Genomic DNA, 19,781 nt, shown 5'->3' with positions numbered 1-19,781 from the left:
CCTGGCAGGATGGGATGGGTCTTCAATTAAGTTACAAGCACGTTGTGGGCATCAAGAGTTGTAGATTGTCTCCAGGTCCGATAGTTGAGGCCCAATGATGTGCTGAGCCATCCTAATCACCGGTTGGAGTGCTTCGTGATCTGTCTTGCTGCAGCTAGAGTACCACACAGTCATTCCATATGTCAGTATGCCCTCTTTCGCACATTGATAAAAAATTGGGGCAGGTTAGCTCTCCATAAGCAACTGAGGTGGTATAGTCACCACTGTGCCTTCCCTACTATCGAGGTTATGTTGATGGACCAAGGGAGCTCCTCTGTGATACTCGTGATTAAAAACTTGAAACGGAAGACCCTTTCCACTACCATAACATTTATGAATAGCGGGGCTTATTCTGAACCTCCTGCCTTTCTGAAGTCAATTATCATTTCAGAGAATGATCATTCTCATCATCATAGCAGGAAAGGGTTGATTGATATTGGAGCAGGTTAGAAGTTTGACAAAAAATCATAGGCTGAAGAGTCTGTACTGTTATATCTGTCTATTAACTACATAATATATATTTTGGTATCTTTAAGGCCTGTTTGTTTGCTTGAGCTGCTAATCTTGTATCCTGGGCTAAATAGTTCAAAGATACAATTTTTGTGTGTTCTTTAATGCAAAGAAGTTTTATTCAAGTGTTAGTGCAAACTAAAATCCGGCTGGAATCTTGGATCAATTGGAGATGTGGAAGGGGGGGTAAAGACTAAACCAGGGGAAAATGGGAGAAATACCAACACTGGCAAAGTCTCAGCCCAGATACAGGTACACTGAAACTAACCCCCTTCAGACACATCCCATCAAACTTCTGTCATATCCCTGGGCAAGGGTGCAGGATTAGCACAGATCACCAGATGAGAATGTTCGCTCCAAATATATCAGCTGTCAAGCCATCAGCTCATTCAACGTTTATCTGTATGGCTAGTTAAACTCCATATATAGATAATAAAATAGCATTGGCACTAGGCACAGGTTTATTTATAATTTCCTTGGGCACTTACCCAAATGTTTGAAGAACTACAATAAAAGATTTAGTTTGAGCTGGTTAAAGAAGTTGAATTACACAGATTTAACATTGATTACAATAATTTTCTGTGTTAGTCACCCAACCTAACTTTAACGTTTTATATATCTATGAAATGCTACATGAAGGGATAGACTACGAGGATCGTCACCTTGTCGTGGCGGAGAGCTTTGTGAGTTGCTGAGATCCCAAAAGTAATGCCATCTGGAGTTTACCCGTCTGGCACTTAGGGTCACCCATGGCGGTAAGGTCAAGGGAGAGGTTCCAGACAGAGAGTGAGCTAACCAAGGCCTCAACAAACCAGCAGAGAAGGTGGAGGAAGATTGCAGCAGTGTCTTAGTCCCTAATCATCCAGCAGTCCGTGCCACTGGATCTGTCAGCGACATGTAGTGGCTGCCCATGCTCTGCTTCCCCATCTTGAACAAAGTCACGCATAGGCACTCTCCATTAAGGGAATCCTCCCAGACATGCTGGCTATGTTTATCCCGTGCAGTATCCACAGCCTGAGGACACACAGTCTCTTTTAGGGAACATGATACTCAACTGGAGTGATCTCACCCCTGTTACTTCATGAAGGGAGAAGTTTTAGGATTGTTTGGACTGAATGAAAGTGGAAATCCCAGGTGCTTTGTGCTGCTGATTCCACAGCAATATTATGTGTCAGTGGGGGGCCTTGCTTCGTAACTATTTCACATACAGTACTGTGGTGAACTACGTGTGCCTGTCTGGACACGCCCCCTGCTGACTGCTCCTGTGGCTCCTCCCACAGGCCCCTGTATAAAGGTGATCTGAGGCCTGATGCTCGGCCTCAGTCTACAGGACGTAGTATGATGGTCACTCACTCACTCCTGGTTCCTTCTTCCAGTAAGTAAAAGCCGATATCTCGCCTTACGTCTCAGAGTGAGTTATTGATGGTGCATCAAATACTCTCCCCCATTCTGATCTCCGAGGAAGTTCAGTGCAGTTTGGAGTGGAGTGTGCGGCCTGAAGGCCAAAACGCCTGGAGATGGGTTGTGAGTCCATGATTGACTCCATTTCTCTCCGATTTAAGAGTTGAACAAGATACTGGTCTCGTGCTCTCTCTCTCTCTCTCTCTCTCACTCATTGCTCCCAGAGGATGGTGCCAAAGGCTTCATTCTTGGGCAAGATTTAATTGATGCAGTTTGTGTATTAGACTTTTGGTCTTGTTATATGTGTTTCTGTCTTCTGGTTGCCCTTTTTATTTCTGTTTTGTGTGATTTTGATCGGGGCAGACAGGCTCTGTGGCCTGCAGTCAACGAACAAATGATATAGCACTAAATTGAACTAAACTGAACATTGCTAGACTGGTTCAATGACTCTGCGATTTGATGTTTAATATTGTGCTTTTTGCTCATTTCTTGCCATTTGCACGATTTGCTCTCTTTCCTTGCGTTGGGTGTTTGATGTCTCTTTGAACAGCTTCCTCGGTGTTTCTTCGTTTCGTGGCTGTCTGTGGGGAAGGCGAACTCCAGGTTTGTATGCTGCACACATACCTTGATAATAAATGTACCTTCAACTTTTTCATGTAGAACCAGCTGAGAGCTATCTGGAAGCTGTCAGGAACAAGACCAGTGAGAAACATTGGTATATCCAACTGGCGCCTGCAGTTCATTTTCCCAAATGAAAGGAAGTCTAACGCATTAGATAGAAGGTCCTCCTCCACATGCAGCTTTCTCTAGTTACATATAGTGTTGGACTTTTTATTAAGCTATTCAATTAGACTAGATTAAATTATTTTTATTTGTCACATGTGCATCGAAACATCAAAGCATACAGCGAAATGTGCTGCTTGACACTCCCTCCTTTAACAATCCCACCTAGTTAGAAGGGCTCTTTATTCTCCTATCTCGAATATTCCCAGAACAATTAGAAGGATAAAATGAAACAACATTCTTTCCAGTGCTCTCCCCAAGCTGCTCCTGCTAGTCATTGGTGATACACTTGGTGGCTACTTTACCAGGTACACATGTATACCCATTTGTTAATGCAAGTATCTAATCAGCCAATCACGCAGTAGCAACTCAATGCATAGACTCATGCTGACATGGTCAAGAGGCTCAGTTGTTGTTCAGACCAGACATCAGAATGGGGAAGAAATGCAATCTAAGTGACTTTGATCGTGGAATGCTTATTGGTGCCAGATGGGGTGGTTTGAGTATCTCAGAAAATGCTGTTCTCCTGGGATTTTCACACAACAGAATTTAGATTTTATGGAGAATGGTGTGACAAACAAAAAAAAATCCAGTCAGTGGCAGTTCTGCGGGTGAAAATGCCTTGAAAATGAGGGAGGAAAGAAGAGAATGGTTCAGTCTGACAGGCAGACAACTGTAACTCAAATAACCACGCATTCCAAAGCGATGTGCAGAAGAGCATCTCTGAACACACAACATTTTGAACCTGGAAGTGGATGGGCTACATCAGCAGAAAACCACCAGCACACAATCAGTGGCCACTTTGCTAGCCACAGGAGGTAACTCATAAAGTAGCTTCCGAGTGTACATGTTTTAATATTGTTATTTCCGTGGCAACCCAGATGCATGCATAGAGCCATTCATCTCTCACACCACCACCCATTTAGGATGGCAAGCCTATTCATTGCTCATTGTTTGACACTCTTCATCATTACTGACTTATGAAGTCCTGCAGTTTTAAAAGCAAATCTCAAGATCATAAGAAGCTACAGAAAGCTGTAAAATTAGCCAGCTACATCAGGAGTACTAGCCTCTATAGTATCCAAGACATCTTCAAGGAGTGGTGCCTCAGAAAGGCAGCATCCTTTTGTTAAGGACTCCCATTACCCAGGACATGCCCTCTTCTCATTGAAGGCACACATTCAACGATTCAAGAACTGCTTCTACCCCTCTGCCATCTGATTTCTAAATGGACATTAAACTGATGAACATTGCCTCACTACTTTTTTAAAAATGTATGTTTTTTGCACTACTTATCTTAATTTAACTATTTAGTATATATACTTACTGTAATTCAGTTTTTGTCTATATTTTTCAGGTATTGCATTAAACAGCCGTCTCTAAGTTAACAAATTTCATGACATATGCAGATGATATTAAACCTGATTCTGATTCTGAATCTACCCCAGTCAGGTGGAACAGTCTAAAATCTTCTGCTACTCCTTTGTTATGCTTGTCTGTTTTTTACATTTGATTAAAATGTTTTATCAAAGGTGGATTTTACTTTGGATAATTCTGACCTGTACAAAGTCAGATTTATGTAAGAATTCACCTACACAGACAAATAAAGAGAAGTCCAGAAGGCCAAATAACGAGAAACCCACTTAAAATATGTATTTTGGCAATATTAAATCAACAGTTTAAATGATTCAATGTGCTCTGAACTGGAGTTCGTCTGAAGTATTTTTTGTTTTTGGGTGGTATTATAAACATGTTCCTCCATCTGTTAATGTTTCAATGGTGAGTTTGGCCCACACTCTCAGCCACCATTTTACAGTGCTTCTGTAACATGAATTCTTTGTTGGTGAGTCCAAGGATAAGAGAGGGAGTAGCGTAAATTGTATATTAAATAGAGAAAAAGACATTTGATCCCGATCTACCTGGTGATTCAATATCCATGTCCTTGGCTTAGTTTAAATAAAACAACTGTTCTTATTCTCACATTTGAGCTCCCAGATTGGCTCCCTCGTTTCTATCAGATCGGAATCAGGTTTATTATCACTGATGTTTCTACTGCCTGTTATGCCGTTGGTGTTTAGGGCAGCAGTGAAGGTCCTCCATCTCTGGCAGTGTTCAGGGCTTCCTTCATCGTGCCAGTAGGTCCGTTTTCACTACTATCAGTCATGCAAGTCCTGGGTGGAGACTCAAGAATACTGCTGCACTCAGTTGTAGAGTATTCTTCATTGCTGAAAAAATGTGTTTTACCAGTCAGGCTTGAGCTGAACCCCCGAACCTGGCGGACTGGTGGACCACTCTTAGTCTGGCCTCTACACTTGCGCCCTTTGGCTTCAGTGACCCTACCAAGAGCCAAATCATAAAGCCCTGGCTCTAGCCAACATAGCTTTCTGGGTCATTGAGGCATGCAAGCCTCCAAACCCAACAATAAGGTTGTGGTCTTCTTGGAGGATCACTGACATATGTCGAAATTTGATGTTTTGCAGGAGCGGTACTGGCAAGAGTGTTGGCAGTAGCCAAGAGTTTAAGGCATTCGTCTAGTTATCTGAAGTTCGCTAGTTTGAGCTTTGGCTGAGGCTTGCATGTGTGTCCTTGAGCAAGGCACTTAACCACACATTGCTCTGCGATAACACTGGTGCCAAGCTGTATGGGTCCTAATGCCCTTCCCTTGGACAACATCGGTGGCATGGAGAGGGGAGATTTGCAGCTTGGGCAACTGCTGGTCTTCCATTAAAAAAAACTTTGCCCAGGCTTGCGCCCTGGAAACTTTCCAAGGTGCAAATCCATGGTCTATCGAGGCTAATGGAGGCCTACACACACACTGGCAAGATATTAAATATACTATGAATTAATACGTAGAAATTACAATATATGAGAAAGAGAAAAGGAGAGAATCAGAGAGACTTCCAATAAGATGATGGTGTGCTCAGATGCTGCAGCTTCTACACAGTCAACCAAAAGTGTTATTGTCTTTTTTAAACATTTTTGCTATGATCGCAAGACCCTGCTGGAGATTAAGAACTTAAAGTGTTACTGGTCTACCCCCTCAGGGAGTTCTTCAACAGTGGAGAATCTGAGCGAGCTGGACTTGGTGCAGAACGCGCTGCTGCTTGCGTCAGAGAGACACTGGAGTGGATGCGTGAAGGAGGTGGGCGGTCCAACAGCAAGTGATCATCTTGGTAACTTTTCTTGTGATCGCGAGACCCTGTTGGACGTTGTTAATGTGGAATGCTGCATGTCCGATTCACTGGTTTTTTGGCAAACGACAGGTACGAATGGCAGAGAAGCCATCCAACTAGGCCTCAAGCCACGGTGTTGCCTGCTTGCATCCGCCCGAGTGAGAGGTGGCAGAGTCAGTGCGCTCAACTGGAGATGACGTGGCGTGGCGTACTTGCTGGAGCTGGTGCTGCCCTCCAGTGTTCACTTGGCAGATGACAAGATACATTGTGTTCGACTGCAGAGTGCTGCAACAGTTATGGGCTCAGGGACTTACACAATTTTTTTTTGTGTGACTGTATTTTTACTGTTGTCTTATATGTATTATGTGTGCATGACTGTTGGTACTATTTCTGGCCCCAGAATTACATGTGGTTGTATTCATATATGGTTGAATAACAAATTAACTTGAACTTTGTGAGATTATATAGAGCAAACAATGGATTAATTCATTGTCTGTTCAGAAACTGATTGTGGAGGAGGAGAAACCTTTCCTAAAGTATTGAGTGACAGTCTTTAGGCTTTTTTTCTATTTTCTGATGGTAGTAATGAGAAGAGGACATGCCCCGGGTGTGGGGGTGGGGGACACAGTCCTTAATGATGTATACCAACTTCTTGAGGCATCACCTTTTGAAAATGTCTTCGATGGTGGGAAGGCTAATGCTCAAGATAGAGTTGGTTGAATTTAATATCCTCTGCAGATTTCTCCAAAATCTTTCCAGCAGTTAGGGGTTTTCCATTCACATCACTGTGGGCAACAGCGCCTTGTTGTTACAAAGGATTAGAGGGACAATTGGTTCCTGTGAAGATTTGATGCACGAAGCAAACCATTGACTATAAAATCGTAAGACAAAGGAGCAAAGTTAGGCCATTCATTCCATCATGGCTAATTTATTGTTCCTCTCAACCCCATTCTCCTGCCTTCTCCCTGTAACTTTTGATACCTTACTGATCAAGACTCGCCCATGGCAATGAATTCCACAGATTCACCTTCCTCGGGCTAAAGAAATTCCACCTCATCCTTGTTCCAAAGGGACAGCCTTGTATTCCGAGGCTGTGCCCTCTGGTTGTAGACCCTCCCACTATAGGAACCATCTTCTCCATGTCCTTTCTATCTAGATCTTTCAATATTCAATATGTTTCAATGAGATCCCCACTCTTTGTTTTTAGTACCTGCCCCATCAGTGGCCACAGGGCATTGAACCCAAGGACAGAAGTGTGGGTGTCCTTCAGATTCTCTAAGAGGTGCTTGGCAGGTGGGCTTGAGGACATATGCAAAGTGTGAAGACAGATTCCAATGGTGAGATTTCTCGGGCCATAGAGAATATATCCTGGGACTGATGTCATTGATTTAGCATCCCAGCACTTTAATATGTGACTTTACTTCTAACTGACCTATCACTTGTGGTCTTAAAACAGACTTACTTTCCCCACTTTGCAGGCAAACTTAATTGTAAGCTGCTAGAAGATTCCTTTGCCAAATTGGTAAATATCGAAGCATACAATCTTCTGTTGAGAAAAAAAATATATCGGGCCATGTTTGATTTACAAATTACAGCTTCAGTATGGTAGAATAGTGTTAAGCAATTGGATTAATTTTCATCCATGTTGCTGTGTTGTAGTTCTTGAGAGGGAGAGAATTAAATATATTTCCTCTGTCTCCTGTTATGCTAATGGCCAGCATTTATAAATCTCTCAGTTCTGACTCATTCATTCTCAAATACTTGTCGTTTCAACTGCAACACACCCACACACACATTGCTGGAAGAACTCAGAAAGTCAGGTAGCATTTATGGAAGAGAGTAATCAACATTCAAAGTTCAATGTGAATTTATTATCAAAGTGTGTACTGAATATGTCACCATGTATTATCTTGGGCTTCATTTTCTTGCAGGCATTCACAATAAAATGAAGAAAAACAATAGGATCAATGAAAAATTACACACAAAGTCTGACAACCGACCAATGTGCAAATAATAGATAAATAATAGCAAGAACATGGGTTTGTAGAGTCCTTGAAGGTCAGTCCATAGATTCAGTTCATTCATCCTTTCGACCCCTTCATAGATGCTGCCTGACATGCTAACTTCCTCCAGCATTTTGTGTCTGTTGCTCAAGATTTCCAGCATCTGCTGAGTATCTTGTGTTTTTGGTTTCAACCGCTGTTTGTTCAATGCTGAATTTTATTGAGTGTGGATATTTGAATCTAATTTTGGGGCATTTGTTTTTAAGCAATACACACTGGATGAATTTGTACTGATCAAAACTGTGTGTCTTAAGATTCTGTAGAGCTTGTAGTAAGGAGGTTTGTCTGCATAACAGTGCACAATTCCATGAAATTACCCTGTGCGAAATTAAATTAATCTTGGAATTGCCCCAGCAGCCCAGTACATTACATCCATTTAAAATTCTGCTCCCCAGACTCCTGATTTTAAGATGCAATTTCCTAGATGATTGCAAAGAAAGTCTTGTTATTCCTATCTTAAAAACAAGAACTGAAATTATTGGCTTTGTCAATGGCCTTAGCAACCACATCTTGTATTGCCTTATAGACACTCTGATATAAAAATATTTTGTCATAAAGTTAAAATGTGACACTGTACAATGCTCAACTTTTCCATTCTGCTTCATGCCTGGTGACTGTAAGTTTTCCACCTCCTTGGAAACAAACTTCAGATTTGACACTTTGCACAAGCAACAAACTTTTGTTTCATCTCTGTGAAATTAACTGCAGTGTTTCGTGCAGCCTGTTAGGGTTACCTGTAAATGACAACTGGAATTTCTGCAGAACTGTAGGTCACACAAGCCCCTTCCCAAGTTTAATTGCCATTCAACCATGCACATGAACACAGCCAAATGAAGCAGTGTTAAGTCTACACGCAGCACATATAGTGGATAATATTATCCAGCAGAAAATCATAGTCAACAAAAAGTATTAAAATAAATAACGTCACCTGAGTGTCATGGCCTGAAGATTGATGGTACATGGAAGTTGTCCTGGAGCCATGTTTCTGCACAGCACAGTACCGCTGCAGTCCAATGCCATCCAGCTCGTCTCCTGTCAAGTGAACACTGGAGGGCAGTACTGATGGAAGGGACCAGCGTGGAATCCAGCGGCGCACAACTAGCTCCAGCGCCTCCTTCCTTGGCGGCCACAGCAGGTGACTCCGAGGCACGAATGAGGCCTGGTCCGTGCCACAACCAAGGCCACGCAGCTTCCCCACCATCGGTCTCACCAGCGAAGGAATGTCCAGGACAATGGTCCCTGTTCATTGGTTTGTGCACCACCTCCTCCTTCCTTGGTGGCTGAAACAGTATGGTGCACAACGAGTCCAGCTCCATCACTATCCAGCAACTTACTGACAGGGTGGACCTGCCATGCTTGATGCCCTTAACAGCCAGCAGTGTCCTGAAGTCGTGAAAAAGATGTAAAGGAAGAACAATCACACCTTTGGTTGGACCCAGGGATGCCGCAGCATCTGAGCTTGCCGCCATCTTACTCTGCAGCATAATCAGAATAAAATTGTTACAGGACAAAATGTCAGTTCGATGGTCCGAGAGATCTGTGGCAACCACAATTTTAAAGAGAGATGTGGGAGAGAACAGAACATAAAACTGAACCGTGTAGTAAGAGCCCTGCTGCCCTCAAATTTGAGGCAACCTTTTAATCTAGTTCACAATCAAAGAAAAAGTTAGGGTTGGAGAGGGAAGTGAATTTCTGAGCTTGGGGTTTAGACTAATGGAGTCAATGGTAGACTTGTGGGAGAAGGTGTCGAGCTGGACGCCAAGATCAGAGTTATAACCTCGGAGACTTGGCGAGCAGGAGAACTTTCAAAGTCAGGGAAAGCTAAAGCTTGGAGCAATTTCATATTCAAGATTTATTTACCACACGTACATCGAAACGTGGAGGGAAACGCGTTGTTTGCGGTGCGGTGTGCCGGAGGCAGGCGTCGCCACACACTCCGGCGCCAAAGTAGCACATGCCCACAACTGTTTGGCAGAGGAACACAGAACGCAACAGGCAATAAGCTCCATCACCCCCCGCCCCCCAACACACACAGTCCTCTAACCCTGAGGCTGAGGTACAAAAAGATCATGGTGCACTTCTGTAAAAATGAAAAGCTGGAGACTTTTCTTGCTTCCTGGCCACCATTTATCTTACACATTGTGATAGGCACCAACATTCAAAGCCTTTTCGGGAGTTTCCACAAGTGCCTTTAAACGTTTGGAGGCCATCTGTGCTGACCTCTCCATCATTTCAACTTTGTTGGATTTCATTTGGAGAAGGAAAGGGGAATGGAGAGGTGGGGGGAGAGAGAGAGAGAGGGGTGTTCCAATTTGCCAGCACCTCTGCGCCTTTATTATTTGCGGGGATTTGCTGCGAAAAAAACTGCCTGTGTATTTCCCGTACGGGAAACACCTTCACTGACCATAGCGTTTATCAGAGAGCGAGAAGATAAAAATGCAATTAAAATTGAAAATGCTGGAAGGGCCCAGGTGGTCGGGTATGTTGTGGGAAACGGATCTTATAGGGATAATATTCTTAACGAATAATGTAAAAATAATGCAAACCTTTTTGTGCTGGACTGTGAAATTGTATTGGCTTTTAATCGTCAGCTGTTACTGGTTAATCATTTGTAGCTGCGGTCTCAGAAATTCTGGTTATACATTAAAATTCCATCGCGGTCAATGACAGAGTTCGTATTCAGCACAAGGAATAACAACTTGACTCAGCACTAAAGGTTATTTGATTTAAAGCTCGAAAATATTACCAACAAAACGCCTCTAAATTCAACATTTCATTTGAATGAAATTTTTTTTGTAGGCAGAAAATTGTTTGTAATTGAGAGCTGATCTAAATGGGGAAGAAAAGACAACAATTTGTTTAGTATCGAAACTCCCTCAAGTCATACTATGGTGAAATCAGCACAACGATTAATGAGTGTGATTAATGAGTGCACTTAAAAGTAAACTGGGTGAAAGGACATATCGCTTTTCAACCTCACCTCTGGGTCACGCTCATTCGTGGGATTTTTTTTCTCTTCGACTTCCAGTTTCCTGCAGTCTTCTGCAGATGTGAGTTTGTAGATAAGTTGCTCTGGTGAATTCACCACACACAAGAAAACTTTCCACCGACGGCACTTTGGCAGAGAAATACCAGCTCCTGTAACCTGCGACTGAAGTTCACCAGCCAACCGCCGCCGAACAACAAAACCACGGGTGGGTTTGATGCCATTGTTGTTAAATTGTTATTTAAAGTACAGACCCACAGGCTTGGGACCATTTTATGTCAGGGGTGATTGGGGCAGGGGTTGGGGGGGGGGCGGGTAGTGGAGTTGGTGTTCAGAGAACAAGAAGGAAATGAAACAAAAACTGAAAGCTTTGGGTTAACTAGGCAGGCCAGGCAACGTTTTTGGAGAGAAATCCAGGGTTAACAGTTCAGGTTTGAGACTGGGGGAAAAACTCTTTCCCAGTTCTGAAGAAGTTATAACCTGAAACATTAATGCTGATTCTCTCTCCGCAGATGCTGCCTGACTTGCTGAGTTATTACATCACTTGCAGTCTGAGGTTCAAATTTCCAGCATCTGTAGTATTTTTCATTAACTGCAAAATGTCTTGACATATGGCAATGCCACTCAGTTATTTGGGCCTCAGGTGTAAGGTTGAAGCTTTTTTAAAAAAAGTAGTAAATTTGAAATGATGACCTTGGTGCATCATTGCAATAGGACAATTTGGCATAATCAGAATCAGAAATCATATTTAATATCAGCAGCAGATGTCATGAAATTTGTCTTTGCAACAGCTGTACAGTGCAATACATAATAGAAAATGAATTACAGTAGGTGTATATATTAAAGAGTTAAATAAAATTAGTTCAAAAATAGAAATAAAAAAGTAGTGAGGTGATGTTCATAGGTTCAATGTTCATTCAGAAATCTGATGGCAGAGGGGAAGAAGCTGTTCCTGAATTGTTGAATGTGTGTCTTCAGCCTTCTTTACTTCCTTCGTGATGACAGCAATGGGAACAAGACATGACCTGGGTGATGGGAGTCCTTAATGATGAATGCCACCTTTATGAGGCATTGCTCCTTGAAGATGTTCTGGATACTACAGATGGAGCTGATGATGTTTACAACTCCATGCAGCTTATTTTGATTCCCCCCCCCCCCACCCCACATCCTAAACAGTGATGCAACCAGTTAGAACGTTTTCGCAGTAGCCACCTTACTAGCATAAAGTTACACAACTATTGGTACAGTATTGAACAGGTCCTTGGCCCATATCCCTCCCAACCTTTTCTATCCATGTATCTGTTCACAAAGGACTATGTAAAAGTTTGTTGGAACAAAAAATAAGCAGAAGTACACTTAGATGGTTGAAAGGGAATCAAAATGCAAATTATTTTCTCATCTTCCTGTCTTCATTTAGAAAGCACGGGAACGAGGTAGAAATTACAGTCCAGTGGGGTTAATTTGTAGTCTTTAAAAGGGCAGTCAGCAGAAGACCATGAGTTATAGAAGCAGAGTAGTACAGGTCTAGAGCTACCAACTACTCATACATTAACCCTTTCGTTCCCAGGATAATTCTGACAATTCTTGTGAACTTTTCCAATGCCAGCACATCCTTTCTTGGGTAAGAGGATCGAAACAGCTCACCATATTCTGTGTTCGGTCTGACCAATCCCAAGCTGAATTACCTAAAATAAAATTAAAAGGTGACACAAATACTCACATGTCAGGCAGCATCTAGGAAGAGAAAGTCAATGCTTCTGTCCATTCACATTGAATCAGTCGGGTTTAATATCACTGGAATATGGTGAAATTTGCTGTTACATGACAGCAGTATATTGCAATACATAGCTGTAAATTACAGTAAATATACATTTTAAAAATTAAATAAGTGCAGAGAGAGAGAGAGAGGAAAAAAGTAGGTTGTGTTCATGTCCATTCAGAAATCTGATGGCAAAGGGGAAGCAGGTACTTTTGTACTGTTCAGTGTGTGCCTTCAGGCTCCTGTACTTCCTCCCTGATGGTAGCAATGAGAAGAGGGCATGACCTGGGTGATGGGGGTCCTTAATAATTGATGCCACCTTTTTGAGGCATCGCTCCTTGAAGACATTCTGGTTGCTGGGAGGCTAGTGCCCATGATGGAGGTGACTGAGTTTGCAACTATGATGACCTGAAATTTTAAAAAAATGGAGAATGGTCTGGATGTCTCTACAGTTTAAAGCTAGACAAGAATGACGATTAGTAACATCAGATTTCCAGCACTTCCAGTAGTTACTTATTGAGACATGGTGTGGAATACACCCTTCCAGCCCTTTGAGCCTAACAACCCCAAATTTAACCCTAGCCTATTCTCGGGACAATTTGCAATCACCCATTAACTTATCAGTCAGTGCGTCTTTGGACTGTGGGAGGAAACCAGAGCACCCGGTGGAAACCCATGTGGTCACAGGGAGAACATACAACCTCCTTACAGACAGTTCAGGGAACTGAACCTGGGGTTGCTTGTACTGTAAAGCATTGTGCTAACCACTACTCTGCCATGCCACTGATTTCCGTTCTTTCACTTGAGGGATATTCCAACCTTGCTCTGCCTCTTCCTAAATTTTGTGGGTTGCTCAGATCCCTCTGGAAATATGACCCACTAATATTATTGAAAATCAACAATCCTTATCTGATTCAGGCAGCTCTCTGGAGGCTTTGACTCTATAAAGTTGCTCTCCGCTAGACTTGTGCCTGCAGGAGGGCAAATGAAAAGATCATCTGTCCCCTGCACTCTCTTCCCACAGAAGCAGCCTGGCCCCTGAGTATTGTCAACATCTTGTGTTTTATTTTAGCTTTCCAGTGGCTCAGCATTGTTTTTGATGGTCCGACCCGAGTTCATACCCATCACACCAAACAGCAGAGTACATAAACCGGAAACAGCCATCGGTGTATCACTGAGATGAACTTCGGTACTATAATTGTTTTCTCTCTGTGAGGGAGTTTGAAGGATAAGTGACAGTGCGATTGATGGGTTTACGGGTGTTATTGAACTTTTGGTTACAACACAGTTGAAGGTCATCATTTTGACTTTGCTCCTATTGGTTTAACATAGCCAGCCGCATTCTTGCAGCTCCGTCTCTACTGGTAACAAGGTAAGTCAGTGAAAAAGCAGTGGAGAGGTTTAGATAATGTACTAATGTAAGAATACAGTTGTGTTACGACAATAAGTATGCACATGTCGATGTAATTTATAACATGATAAAGAAGGCACAAGTTCCGTTTTATCGGCGTGGGCTATGCATTCCTTTACATACTTTGGCAGTGAATCTTGTTTGAGTTGTTGCGATTAGCCGAGGAAAATACTGTCAGAACCAGCGTAACTGAGATGCGAGGCGTTTCTCTTATTCCATTGATAACATGCAAGAATTACAGAACTCGTTTGTTTAAGATTATGAAATGACATTGGCCTGGCATGAAATGTCTTGTAATAAAAAAAAATTGGCCTGATTGATTCAGGTCACTTCTGTTACGGTGGGTGAGCAGTCAATTAGTCCCAAGAAAATAAATGGCATTCTATGTTTTAAATGCCGTTAAAGTGTGGGTTGGCCATTTACATATACGCCACCCGTACTAGGAAGGAACGTGTTTCCAGAAGTTATCTGCGTTGCTTTCTGCATGTCTAAGTATCTCCGTTGTAGTAGTTGCCCAAGGAAGGATGAAGGCAAGTCCAGAGTAATTAATGTTAAAATACCGTAGGGTATGCACTGAGCTCTAGCCGTACCCTGTAAATCTTTCGCATCTTTAAGCAAAGCTTTGCTGGGTTTCACACGTTGCATTAAATTTAATCACCAACTCTTTAAACACATTAATCTGAAATCTGGACTTCGCCTAAGGAAACAGAAGCTGGACGATTTTCTGCAACAGAAAAAATGTTTCGTATTCTCAGATATTACAAGGGCCTATTCTTCAGAGACATTGCCATCTTAAATGTTCATGCATCTAGATTTATGCCTATCATTTTGTATCCAACGATTATTTTACCCAATGATATAAAACGTAGAGTTTAGAGATACTGATACTGAATGTGACATTGGCATTTACCTCAGAGTTTAATTAATCTTTAAATGCCTAAAATATAAACATTAAAATAAGTGCAAAATACAGGCCACTCAAAAGTCTAAATGCACACTCTTCCTATTGTGACATACTACGTGTAAAATTTTAAAAATTCCAATGTAAACCCAATATAGTGTAAAAGCATATGACAAAATTTTGAGGCATTCACACTGTTCCATAGTCATATAGAATTAGAATCAAAATGAAAATGGCCACACTCAGGCTGGAGGAGCAACACTTAGTGATCAGTCTGGGTAGCCTCCAGCCTGATGGCCTGAACATAGATTTCTTGAACTTCTGGTACTGCTTCCCACCCCCAACCTTCACCATTCCCATTTCCCCCTCTCACCTTATCGCCTCCCCCTGGAGCTCCTCACCCTGTTCTTGCTCCCATGGTCTCCTGTCTTCTAGCCTTGTATTTCTTTCACGAATCAACCTCCCTTCTCTTTATTTCATCCCTCCCACTCCCGCTTTCATCTAAAACCCTGTAGTTCTTCCTCCCCTCCCCCACTTCTTACTCTGACTCCTCATCTTTTTTCCTCCAGTCCTGAAGGGTCTCGGTCTGAAACATCAACTGTTCTCTTTACCACGGATGCTGCCTGGCCTGCTGAGTTCCTCCAGCATTTTGTGTGTGTGTTGCTTGGATTTCCAGCATCTGCAAATTTCCTCTTGCTTGTGATCAAAATAACAATTCTATCAAATTCCAAATGGTCAATGGCAAAATTAATTATCTTTGGAACCTCTTCCTGCATGACCTTTTGCACAATCAGATGTTTGTTTTGGCACGTTAGTTGTTTGTCAGTCTTTGTGTGTAGATTTTCATTGAGTCTATCATAGTTCTTTGTTCTATTGTGAATGTCCACATGAAAATGAATCCCATCCTGAGTCTTTATAAGGCATTGGGCACACTGCATTTGGAGTATTGTGAACAAGAGAAAATAAAATCTGCAGATACTGGAAATCTGAGCAACACACACAAAATGCTGGAGGAACTCAGCAGGGCAGGCAGCATCTATGGCAAAAAGTACAATCAGCATTTTGGGTTGAACCCCTTCGGCAGGACTGGAGTATTGCAAACAGTTTGGGTCCCCTTATCTAAGAGAAAAGTGTACTGGCATTGCAGAGGTCCAGAGGTATTTCTGGGAATGAAAGGGTTAACATATGAGGAGCAATCATTTGCTCTGGGCCTGTACTCAATACGGGTGGGTGAGGGGACTCTCACTGAAACCAATTGAATATTAAAAAGCGTAGATGTGGAGAGGATGTTTCCTATGGTGGAGGACCCTAGGAGCAGAAGGAACAGCCTCAGAATAGAAGGGCATTGATTTAGAACAGAGATGAGAAGGAATCTCTTTAGCCAGAGAATAGAGAAACTGTGGAATTCATTGCCACAGGCAGCAAGGTCATTGGGTATATTTAAAGTGGAAGTTGATATCTTCTTGATTAATCAGGATGTCAAAGGTTTATGGGGAGAAGGTAGGCTGATGGAGAGGGATAATAATGGAATGGCAGAGGAGACTCAATGGGCCAAATGGCCTTATTCTGTTCCTATGTCTTGTGGTCTCAGGGTAGTACATGGTGACATAAATATACACATTCTGATAAGAAATCTACTTGAAAGTTTTGAACTTGTCTAAGATGCCAGCAATTTTCCCCCATAGCTTTCTCGATCATGCTTTCCTTTAAGTACCCCAATGTAAGTTATTCTACCTACGCCATGTGATAATTAGTTCCACACTCTACTGATTTTGGGTAAAAATATATGAATTCTCTTTCTGTATTGTTTAGCTTCTACTGAATTTATAACTCCTGGATTGAACTCCCCCACTGAGTGGAAACTTTTCTAAGTCTACCATAAGTAAACTCTTCCACTGTTTTATCTACTTTATCACACCCTTTCACTTCTCTAAATGAAAAAGGCTGGGGCCTTTTCATTTGTCCTTGAGAGCTATAACCTGCTGGTTCATGGACCTTGTAAATCACATAACTCACGTAATGAAGCAGAACCTGGGGATCGCTATGTTCTGGTCAATCTTAATGTGAAACTGGGAGAAATCCACTCAGTTTCAACAGCAGGGAAACAAAATGGCTTAAAACCAAACAATGCTGGAAACAGCCGGAAGTATCTGTGAAAAGAGAAACACGACTATAAGTTGAAGACCCTTGCTCAATAGGTGAGCCAATTCTAACGAATCGTCTCTCACTTCAAGTATTAACTCAGTTTCTCTTTCCAAAGCCCTTTGGGTACTTCCATTACTTTCTGTTATTTCAGATTTCTAGTGTCTAATTTTTTTTACTTTTCATACAAAATAGCTGTGGACAGCTGTTCTAATTCCTCTGAAAATCATTTCAACTATCAGGTAAGCATGCACTATTTGTTGCTTGTTCCATTATGGTCCCATTGTCAGTTCATTCGGATGTGGCCCAAGTGCAGAGAGGGAGCGACGCTGAAGCGAGTCGATAATTCACAGACTTCAATAAGAACGAGGTTTAGAGGGAAAGGGAAACAAATGCAAGGCCAAAATCCCAACTGGAAAACGATGCCAACACAGCGGCTGAAAGGAATAACTAAACATAAAATGAATACTGCTAGTCTTCAGCGTCGGTCCGATTTTTCAGGCAAGCACCAACGCAAGAAGGCACGTTTATGTGCTTTGCTCAAGTCTCGACGAGCACTACAACAAAAAGAATGGAGTTAAATACCATCACAATGAAATAATATTTAGCTGACACATGTATATTCATAAGCGCAATTGCTGAATCTGTGAATGTGACAGTCCTTCTCTCTAGGCGCCTCAGCCCTGTGCCAGCTGGAAGTCCTGGATGAGCGACTTGTCCAAGATGTCTTTCGGCGGGATCCAAGGAAGTTCTTCAGAACCATACCCTTCCAAGTCCACAAGGTACCGGACCTTCCCACGTACCCAGCGAGACGCCAGGAGGTGCTGCACCGTATACACCAGGGAACCATCTACCAAGTGGGGAGGAGAAGAAGGTGGGCTGACTGGGGCCAGGGGAGAGGTAGTAACCGGCTTGAGCTGGGAAAAGAGGAAAACTGGGTGGATCTTCAATGATGCTGGTAGACACAATCTATACAACACCTTGTTGACAGCCTTTTCCACTACAAAAGATCCCACATAGCGTGGAGCCAATTTACAGATCTCGACTGTCGGGGGAAGATCCCTTGATACCAACCAGACCTCCTCTCCCGGCTTTAATGGCCTTACCCGTCGGCGGAGTTGATCAGCCTGCCGAACATGTTGTTTCTGTGCGCGCAGCTGAGAAGCCCAGAGAGCCTTGGTCTTCTCGCTGCCGGCTCAATAGGTGAGGATGAAATGAAACCTTGTGAAGAAGAGAGCCCACTGGGCTTGACGAGAGTTTAGTCTCTTTGCATTCTGAATGTAAGAGAGGTTCTTGTGGTCTGTCCGGAACAAGAAAGGATGCTCTGCCCCTGCCAGCTAGTGTCACCATTCCTCCAGGACCTCCTTGACAGCCAGAAGCTCCCGGTTCCCAACGTCGTGGTTCCTCCAGGCGGGAGTCAAGCGATGGGAAAGAAAAGCACAAGCGTGCAGCCAGCTATCCCCATGAGCGCTAGGAGCACCGTCGGTCAATGGGATGCTGCCGGGAGCCGCGATAGAGCTGAGATTCCGGTTGCAGTGGCCATAAAATTTCGCAAACCTATTGGCCGTACCCGCTCGACTGTAGATGGTTTGGACCACACTGAACTTTACTAGGGTCCATTTGAACACTGGCTGGGTTAAGTATACAGCCCAAAACTGACACCTTGTCTTTATGGAATTCACATTTCTCTGGTTTGGCGTACAGGTTATTTTCAAGGAGCTGTCTGAGTACTCTCCAGATATGCTGGGCGTGTCACTGATGTGAGCGGGAATAGATGAGGGTGACCTCTAAGTACACAAACAGGTTCAATACATCCCTGAGCACATTGTTAACCAAGGCCTGGAATACAACATAGGCATTGGGCAGACAGAAGGCATCACAAAGTACTCTTATGGCCATTAGAGGCGTTGAAAGCTGTCTTCCTCTCATCCGCCTTCCCTCATGCGAACCAGATTGTAAGCGTTGCGTGGATCAATCTCGGAAAATCTGGTTGCTCCCTGGAGATGTTTGAATGCAGATGGCAGTAGAGGAAGAGGGTAGTGATTTTCACAGTGATGTTATTCAGGGTCTGATAATCGACATAGGGACGGAACTTGCCATCTTCACAAAGAAGAAGCCTGCTCCTGTCAGCGAGGTTGACGGAGGGATGAACCCCATGGCCGATGCCTCCTTGGTGTATTCCTCCATGGCCACCGTTTCAAGTTGAGAGAGAGTAAAGAGGCAGCCGCGGTGAGGACTCATGCCAAGTAGGAGGTCTATGGCACAGTCAAATGGCCGGTGTGGGCAGGGTGGTGGCCTTCTTTACTGAAAACCTTGGGGACATCTGCATATTCACCCAGAATCCCAGACAGGTCCACATCCTTAGCTGACACAGGAGGGAGTTCACGGAACGGACCCAGACAGGTAGACAAGCATGCCGGTCTCCACTACTGGAGTACTTTTAGAGACCAATCGATCCGCGGGTTGTGTCGGGATAACCAGGGGAGACCAAATACCAGTGGCAGTTCCAGATTGGAGAGTTCTTCCCTGTGGTTGCCTTTGGGCACAAGTTGGAGGGGTTGGGTGGAAAGGTGGATTAGGCCGGTGCCCAGAGGTTGACCGTTCAGGGTCTTG

At 43.2% G+C, this 19,781-nt stretch overlaps 3 protein-coding genes across 7 annotated transcripts in view; 1 reads left to right on the top strand and 2 right to left on the bottom strand.

Moving 5' to 3' along the window:
- LOC132382527 (dipeptidyl peptidase 8-like) overlaps positions 1–9,215 on the bottom strand; it is a 68,131-nt gene extending 58,916 nt beyond the window's left edge. The window contains exon 1 of one of the 3 annotated variants that reach the window (XR_009508373.1): positions 8,898–9,215. The gene's annotated coding sequence lies outside the window, so the exon portion shown is untranslated. The remainder of the gene's footprint in view (positions 1–8,897) is intronic. The other 2 variants (XM_059952818.1, XM_059952815.1) reach the window with 2 other exon arrangements.
- On the bottom strand, positions 8,905–10,534 carry LOC132382534 (uncharacterized). Its single transcript, XM_059952832.1, has 2 exons — positions 9,839–10,534; positions 8,905–9,444 (listed from the first exon to the last, which is right to left on the bottom strand). The coding sequence occupies exons 1-2, from the start codon at positions 9,923–9,925 to the stop codon at positions 8,905–8,907; spliced, it is 627 nt and encodes a 208-aa protein (XP_059808815.1). The 5' UTR covers positions 9,926–10,534.
- Positions 10,535–10,954: 420 nt separating this feature from the next.
- si:cabz01068815.1 (solute carrier family 51 subunit beta) overlaps positions 10,955–19,781 on the top strand; it is a 26,683-nt gene continuing 17,856 nt past the window's right edge. Inside the window, exons 1-2 of one of the 3 annotated variants that reach the window (XM_059952829.1) lie at positions 10,955–11,163; positions 17,841–17,950. The gene's annotated coding sequence lies outside the window, so the exon portion shown is untranslated. Of the gene's footprint in view, positions 11,164–17,079; positions 17,225–17,840; positions 17,951–19,781 lie in introns of those variants that run through there. The other 2 variants (XM_059952828.1, XM_059952830.1) reach the window with 2 other exon arrangements.

Source organism: Hypanus sabinus, chromosome 28, assembly GCF_030144855.1.
Source record: "Hypanus sabinus isolate sHypSab1 chromosome 28, sHypSab1.hap1, whole genome shotgun sequence".
NCBI classification, from domain to species: Eukaryota; Metazoa; Chordata; class Chondrichthyes; order Myliobatiformes; family Dasyatidae; genus Hypanus; species Hypanus sabinus.
The sequence above is the reverse complement of the archived record's forward strand: the minus strand, read 5'-3'. Positions and strand labels throughout refer to the sequence as shown.